General features: G+C 35.4%; 1 protein-coding gene across 6 annotated transcripts in view; it reads left to right on the top strand.

The window, feature by feature from the left end:
• Nucleotides 1-407: 407 nt before the first annotated feature.
• LOC131047784 (uncharacterized) overlaps nt 408-8,147 on the top strand; it is a 62,102-nt gene continuing 54,362 nt past the window's right edge. Inside the window, exons 1-3 of one of the 6 annotated variants that reach the window (XM_059209605.1) lie at nt 408-595; nt 705-828; nt 1,368-1,439. In XM_059209605.1, the coding sequence (XP_059065588.1) occupies nt 774-828; nt 1,368-1,439 (127 nt within the window). In that variant the 5' untranslated portion in view covers nt 408-595; nt 705-773. Of the gene's footprint in view, nt 829-1,367; nt 1,440-8,147 lie in introns of all 6 variants that reach the window. The other 5 variants (XM_059209604.1, XM_059209606.1, XM_059209607.1 and 2 more) reach the window with 5 other exon arrangements.

The raw sequence follows: 8,147 nt of genomic DNA, 5'->3' as shown, positions 1-8,147 counted from the left end.
TTCCCTCTCTATATACGTATCTCTTCCATTTCTATCTCTATCTTCCACTCTATCTCTATATCCTTACCCGTCTCTCATGCTCTTCCCCCTTCTATCTCTCCCTCTTTCTTGCTCACTCCTTATTGCAAACATAATATGAGTCTTTTGATAATGAAGCATCTATTATCTTTTTTATTTAGATTTTTTTGTTTCATTCATGTTTGTATATTTGTAAGTGGATTCATAGTTGATTTGCAATCACTTCCCCATTTAGACCTTTGTTACACAAACAAAGTCATTTTCTAAATGTCCTATTAGATGATCTTGTGTACTACACAAATGTTTTGGAAAAATATAGCAATTTTTTCCCTAATTGACCTTCCACACATATTCCATACCAAGATACAATTGCTAGTTTATGATCTATGAATAGCAAAATTAACTATAACAGCTACTTACGGAAATTCTGACCGGCCATTGGAGTACAAATGTGCGTGAATCGTGGCTTTGCGTTACTTTCGGCAATTGTGAAACGTTTCTAAATCGTCGCGGAAGTTTCCTTGAATTTGCGAGAGTTGTCTAAATTGGTTTTTGCTGCTTTACCCTTTTTTCCAGGGCTCTGCTTTACTCTTTTTTCTGAAGAAAATAGCTCTGCTTTACTCTTTTTTCCAGGGCAGAAACCCCTCTTTTTTCTGATAAACGGCCTGCTTTACCCTTTTTTCCAGGGCAAAAACCCCTCTTTTTTTCTGAAGAAAATAGCTCTGGTTAGCTCTACAGGCGGAGAATCACCAGCAATGAAAGAGCAGGGCTTAATCGATCAAATGGAGGGCAGTAATGCTGATACCAAAGGTACGTAACAACTAGGTTTTATGCGAAATTTGTGTTCTTCCATACCCTGTACAGCTGTATAACGGTGATGAGGAAAGTAGATCAATTTTTCTGAGGCTCTCATTAAACTTTATCTGATGGAAAAATGTTCAACATACGAGTAGCAGTTAATTGGTTATTGGTCACTTAGCTGAAGAAATGATCTGCCTAGATCTTTAAAGCTATTTAAGAAATAGCTTTTATATATTATTGTGTTATGATGAGATTATGAGATCACAAATTTAAATTATACAAGACGTAAGATATATATACTTCATTTAATTATACAAGACGTAAGATATATATACTTCATTTGTAGTTGAGTTACCTGACAAAAGTACATAAAAATCTTATATTACTATAAACCATCTGTAGATCTATATACAGATTGTTCAACATGAATCATTGAATATACCTTTTTTAAGCACTGTTTTTAATATTTCATTTAGTATATGTTTTTTTTAGTATTATTTTATATGGTTATAAGGGTTTGAAGAAACTGGCTTTGTTTGGCTCTGCAGGTGGAGTATCGCCAGCAATGGAAGAGAAGGGCTTAATCGATGGAAAGGAAGGCAGTAATGCTGATATCAACGGTACGTAGCAACTAGTTTTTATGAAAAATATTTGTTCTTCCATTCCCTTTACAGCTGTATAAGTGTAATGGGAAAGTAGATCTTTTTTTCTTGGACCCTTCTTATACGTTATTTGATGGGAAAATGTTCAAGGTAGGAGTTGCAGTTAATTGGTTAATGGTTTTTATATTGAAGAAACGTAGGGACTAATATGTGTCAAAATCTAGATTGTCAATCCTTGAAGGTTTTTATAAAATAGTTTTTATACATCAATCTCTATGTCATTTATATGTTTTTGTTTCAGCACTGTTTTACTACATTTTTTTAATTTTAAAGAAGCTAAAAAATATACCTTAATTTAAAATCATTGTACACTAAAATATATATTGAATAGTAAAATAATAATTGAGTTCAATCATAAAAGAAAAAGTGACCGATGGGGTGTAATTCTTGGCATCAGTTCTAAGCTTCAAGAACTTTTTGTTGAAAGGGATTCTCAAATCTTGATAAAGGTAATGGATTTTGGTAGGTCTCTAATTGATAGGTTCAATTTTTTATTTTAATTGAGGTTGCTTATTTCAAACCTCAATTTTTGTAGGTTGAATATACTAAAACAAGCAAGAATATGGTATCACATTAGCTTTCCAATTTAAAATTTGATTTAAATTTTTACAATTTCAAAGGTGATCATGGGAGTATTAGCAATATCAATATTTTAAAGATTTATACAAGATACTTAATTAGGACGTGGATTCTTCTTCGTTTCAAGGTGGTGGTCATTCTATTTTTTTTTTTGGTTTCATTCTTCCTTTAGCTAGTTTTAGACTTTTTTCCTCCTTTACTTTCTTTGTTTACTATCCTATACATATGCGTATATGTATGTTCATCATACATATCCATATATATATGTATACGATATTGCAGTAACTCATTTTCAATTAAATAAAACATAAACATTCACATGACAACTTTTTTGTATATTTTTATAAGTATACATGTGCGTGTTTTCATGATTACAATACATGTTCATTATCAAATCTTGTAAGCAATGCATGACTATCTCAAATCAAATACTCATTAATAATTTAAATTAATTAAGGAAAATATTTACCATTGCATTATTTTAATAATTCAAAAATAGTGAGATGTTACACATGCAATTTGCCATTTGTCAAAACTTGTCTTAGCTTCAAGATGTCAAATAATAAACTATTTATTGCTTCCTGATTTCTAGTGCTCAATATTATAAAAAGATTTAATATTAATATCTTTGGTGATAAAATAATATTATAGATAACCAAGTCACCAAACTTGATTTAATTTTCCGAACTGTCAATTCCAGACTTAATTTTTCATTTTGGGACAATTAAACTTACTATATTTTAGTAAATTCTATCTTAAGAAAGTTTAGAAAATGGGAAATGACAAGTCATGCCTATTGCGTTAGAATAATATTCCTTATTGTTAATGGTCAATGCTATTTTTAATGTGTCTACAGTAATCTGTTAGGTAGATAGAAGTAGGTATCATAATTACTATCTAGAGTCATTTTGTAACTCCTATAATTGTAATTTGTTCTTCAGTAATAAACTAAGACTTTTTAACCAGTTCATTTTTGCTGAACATTCTGACTCAGCCATGGTTCGGAGGGCCCTCAAAGAGAATAATCCGGAACATGCAGCAAGAGTAACACAACAGAAGCAACAACACAAAATGTAGAAAATGCAAGATTAGACATCCACAATATCATAGATTCATCACAAACTAGCCGACAACATGCAGGCAAACATGCAGGCTTACATCCCATATTACAAAATACATTCCAGAATACAATCCATCTGGACCTCCAAGAGGTGTTTCGATTACTAATTATGAATTGAAATCACCATGTATCTTCGCTATATCCCGAAGGATTAAATACAACAATATATATAGCATCCGAAACACATCTCTGGGTCGGCCACAAAAGACTACATTCTACAAGACAAGAAAATGAAATGTGTTGAATAGGTCGGACCCAACTGTGAAGATCTCCTCCGCCAAAGACGCAAATGAAGTGCGGACCACAAAGAAAGGTCGGCCAAGGGCCCATGAACATCGTGTGTGGTGCCAATTAGATCTGCAAGCCAAGGAAATGCTCCGCAAGAGAAGAAATCTCCAACTAGCGGTTAAGCTCAAAACTGCTCCGAGAACCAAGAAATAGACAATTTGGAAGTGACAACTTGTCGGAAAAAGATCCAAATGAATTGGAAATCTGGAATAAGGAATGAGAACAAGATTGGAAGCCAAAAATCTAATTTGCAACGAAAAATGAGTAACTTTTGGAGAATGCCGGAAGAAACACAAAAGCTGCAACACAAAATTGAACAGAAACAAAACTAAAACAAATGTTTTTGATTCATGTAAGATTGCTCATTGACCTAGGATGCTCCTGCATCAGACACCTAAGGTAGAAAAAGATGTTCCATGAGAGGAAACTCATGAACATCGAAAAGGATTCGGGATATAGACCTCATACTCATTTTTGATCCTAATGTCTTCTTTGTCTGCAAATTGTTTTCTCCTTACCTCTTTCGGTATCTCTGCTAGATTCTCCAATTTCTTCCTCTTTCTCCTTTTTTTCCTTGCTTCATACCTACACTGTCTCTTACCACCACTCTCCTTCTGCAAATCTGATTGATCTCTTCCACCAGAATTCTTCTTATTTGCCATCTTAAACTTTACTGCCATCCGGTACCACCTTGCTATCAAGCCTATCTACAAGGCCCTTCTTCTAATCCAAGCCATTCTTCGCATCCTGCTTCTCAGCACAACAATTCTTCACAAGACTCAAGTTCTTCATTTCCTTCTCCTTCTCTTTCAAACTTGCTAAGGTAAACTTTTGCGCATCCTTCTCAATAGTGATCAAGTTTCTTCTACAATCATAGATAACTCCTCTATCAAATTGCCAAGGTCTACTTAGCAAAACATGACAAGCACTCATAGACACAATATCACACAAGACTTCATCTTTGTAAGGTCCAATATTAAAATTTACCCAATGCTGCTTTTTCACTTCTTCCACATGGTCATCTTTCAACCAACTCACCTTATAAGGACAAGGATTCTCAAGCTTCTTCAAACTAAGCTTCTCTACCATCTCCTCAGATGCCAAATTATCAGTATTTCCACTATCCACAATAACCTTACAACACTTAACCCCCTGATTTGCACACAGTTCAGAAAAGATTCTTCCTTTGAGAAGGTTTGGTCTCCTCTCTGCTCTGCAAGATTCTTCTAAACATAAGGGATTCTCCTTGCTCTGGTTTCACCACACTCACATCTGTAGCTTCGGTTCGTTGGTCCTCACATGCTAGGAAACTCCTTCCCATTCCTTCCTTACTAGTTCCCAGAGAATGCTCATAAGATCTATGCCCAATTTCCCCACACTTGAAACATTTACCCAAGAACTCCCTACTGCTACTGCCATTTCCTTTTCTTTGTGTCTTCTGATCCAATTCTTTACTCCATTTAGATTTTGATTCTTCAGTAGTCTGCTTCTCCATACTGCCACTCATCTGCCCTCTTTTCACTGCATATCTCTCTCTTCCCCTAGGGTTATTCTGTTGTCTCCTTTTCACTTTATCTTCTGCCTTCAGAGCATATTGGTAAGCCTCCTCAACTGTAGAAATCTTCAACATACTCATCTCATCCTGAATGTTAAATCGAAGTCCATTTATGTATCCAACCACCTTCTCCCTATCCATCTCTCGATGTCAGGATTTGACCATTACCTTGTAGAATTCGTCGGTATACTCTTTCACACTCATGTCCTTCTGCTTCATGTTTTGCAACTTTTTGAACAATTCCAACTCATAGTCTCCCAGAATGAATTTAGCCTTTAATCTTGTAACCATCTGCCTCCATTGGGTGATTTTCATTTCACCATTCTCCACTCTATCCCTCTGCAAATCTTTCCACCATAAAGCAGCATGCCCTTTCAACTTAGTTTGTGCTAACCGGACCCTCTGTGGGTCTTTAATATCTTCAAACTTGAAGTAGTCCTCCAACTCTCCGGTCCAGTCTATCAAATTTTCCAGATTCAATGTACCTGAAAAGTTAGAAACCTCAACTTTATGAATTTTACTCACTTGTGCCACTGCTCTAAGAAATCTATCTTCTCCTTCGTTTGCTAGTCCTTCAACCTCTTCGGCCTCTAGCTCATCCCTTGCCTCGTCATACTCATCCTCTAATTCTGGATTCCTTTGCAAACCAACTAGCGCATTTCGGATCTCATTTCTCGTTTCATTTCTAAGGTCCTACATCATCTGCTCTACCCTTCTAGGGTTCATCCTTCTTGGTGGCATCTCCTCCTTTGATTTGGTGCAACTTTCCCAACTCGACTATCTGACTACAAAGTTCCAATTGCCTCTTCGTCAGTGATCTATTGAACACACTTGTAGCCTCCCTCAATTTGGTGCTCTGTTCACCCAAAAGAATGCCTCAAGGTTCGCAACCGGCGCTGATACCATCTGACGCAACCATGGTGAAGAGGGCCCTCAAAGAGAACAATGCGGAACATGCAGTAAGAGTAACACAATGGAAGCAATAACATAGAATGTAGAAAATGCAAGATTAGACATCCGCAATATCATAGATTCATCATAAACTAGCTAGCAACATGTAGGCTTACAGGCCATATTACAGAATGCATTCTAGAATACAATCCATCCGGACCTCCAAGAGGTGTTCTGATTACAAATTATGAATTGAAAGCACCATGCATCTTTGCTATATCCCAAAGGATCAAATACAACAATATATATATTTCGGAACACATTTGGGTTGGCCACAAAAGATTACATTCTCCAAGACAAAAAAATGAAACATGTAGAATAGGTTGGACCCAAGCATGAAGATCTCCTCCGCCAAAGACGCAAATGAAGTGCGGACCACAAAGAAAGGGGTTGGCCAAGGGCCCGGGAACATCGTGTGTGGTGCCAATTAGATCCGCAAGCCAAGGAAATTCTCCGTAAGAGAAGAAATCTCCAACTAGCCGTTAAGCTCAAAACTGCTTCGGGTGCCAAGAAATAGACAATTCGGAAGTGACAACTTGCCGGAAAAAGATCCAAATGAATTGAAAATCTGGAATAAGGGATGAGAACAAGTCTGGAAGCCAAAAATCTGATCCGCAACGGAAAATGAGCAACTTCCGAAGAATGTCGGAAGAAACACAAAAGTTGCAACATAGAATTGAACATAACCAAAACTAAAACAAATATTTTTGGTTGATGCAAGATTGCTCATAGACCAGGGATGCTCTTGCATCACTCTCCCAAAGTTTCTTTTCGTCAATAAATTGCAAACATGAGGATTTAAGTTCTTGTTCTCATAATATCCTATCATATCAAACTGCAAAATAAATTGCATTCATATACCTATGTTTTGTTGCATCTTCCTCCTAAACATCTTGAATATTCCTTGTAAGGTATACATATTCTTTGTAATATTGAAAATATGATATTCCTTGTGAAACCTATTACTCCATATCACATGAGTTCTTGAAGCACACCTTCCATATTTTTCAATCAACAACTTCCTCTTTTCAATTCTATTCTAAACAGTGTATATACACTTATCACCGGAAAAACTAGTCTAGAAGCTTATGCAATCTTTCTCAAAGTTATTGTTCTAATCTATGCATCCTACATAATAATTACCACAAAAAATACATCCTTTATAATAGTGGATACCAAACATAGAATCAATTACCTCCTTTACCTTTGTAGTTGTGGAGACAGTCCTGATAGGATACATCACAAATTGCTTTAAACTTGGCCTCTATTGGGAATATGCTTGATGCAACTTAGGATCTGATTTGGAATAGTAATAGCACATATGAGCGAAACAAATGACATCATATAACATCATGAATTGCACCAAACTTTGGATATTGATTTTGCAAATAGCATGCTTTTCAGATGGTAATATATGCACTTTTTGAGTCCTCCAACTAGCACATATTGATTATCCAATAAAATCTTCAAAATGTTAGTATAAAATAATTTGATTATATCTTTTACTAAATTAGGGGATTTACTAATATTCTTTAAAGTTGCCATCTTGAAACACTTCTAAAACACATTCTCTCAACATTCCAAATAGCGTCTAGTTTCTCTAGCTAGAAGTGCACCATCTTTAGGTAATTTGTACTTGAAACTTTTGAAACATTTGATAATTTTATGGATCTGATTCTTGTTGCCATGAGTATTGTTATAACAACCATTACATCCTCTACCTCAGCCATTACATATTTTCTAAAAAGATCAAATTATGGAAATGTATTACAATAGACCCATACATTACCTCAACTTATAGGTAGTCATTATCCTCATGGATTGGAAAACAGTAGTCATTTTCATAAATTACCTTGACAAAAGGAAAATCCAATTGCCTAGTGTTGCTTCTCATCCCAAGAGATTGAAAAATGATCTGAAAAACATCAAACCTCAAATTATAGTGGACATTATAGAGAATGAAGAAGAGTAGCCTAATAAGGGTAAATTTTTTAAGTAATCTTGGCAATCAAGGTGGTAGAAGTTCGACAAGAATGGCAAAAGTGACTAATGGTAAAAAACACCGTGATAAGGTGGAGATTAAAAATAGTGAGGATTATCAAGAAGAGAAGTAGACTAAGAGAGGAGGATTTGGAAGAGAATCCTAGTGAGAAGGAAGACATTGTGAGTGAAG

Source organism: Cryptomeria japonica, chromosome 8 (genome assembly GCF_030272615.1).
Source record: "Cryptomeria japonica chromosome 8, Sugi_1.0, whole genome shotgun sequence".
Classification (NCBI taxonomy): domain Eukaryota; kingdom Viridiplantae; phylum Streptophyta; class Pinopsida; order Cupressales; family Cupressaceae; genus Cryptomeria; species Cryptomeria japonica.
The sequence above is the reverse complement of the archived record's forward strand: the minus strand, read 5'-3'. Positions and strand labels throughout refer to the sequence as shown.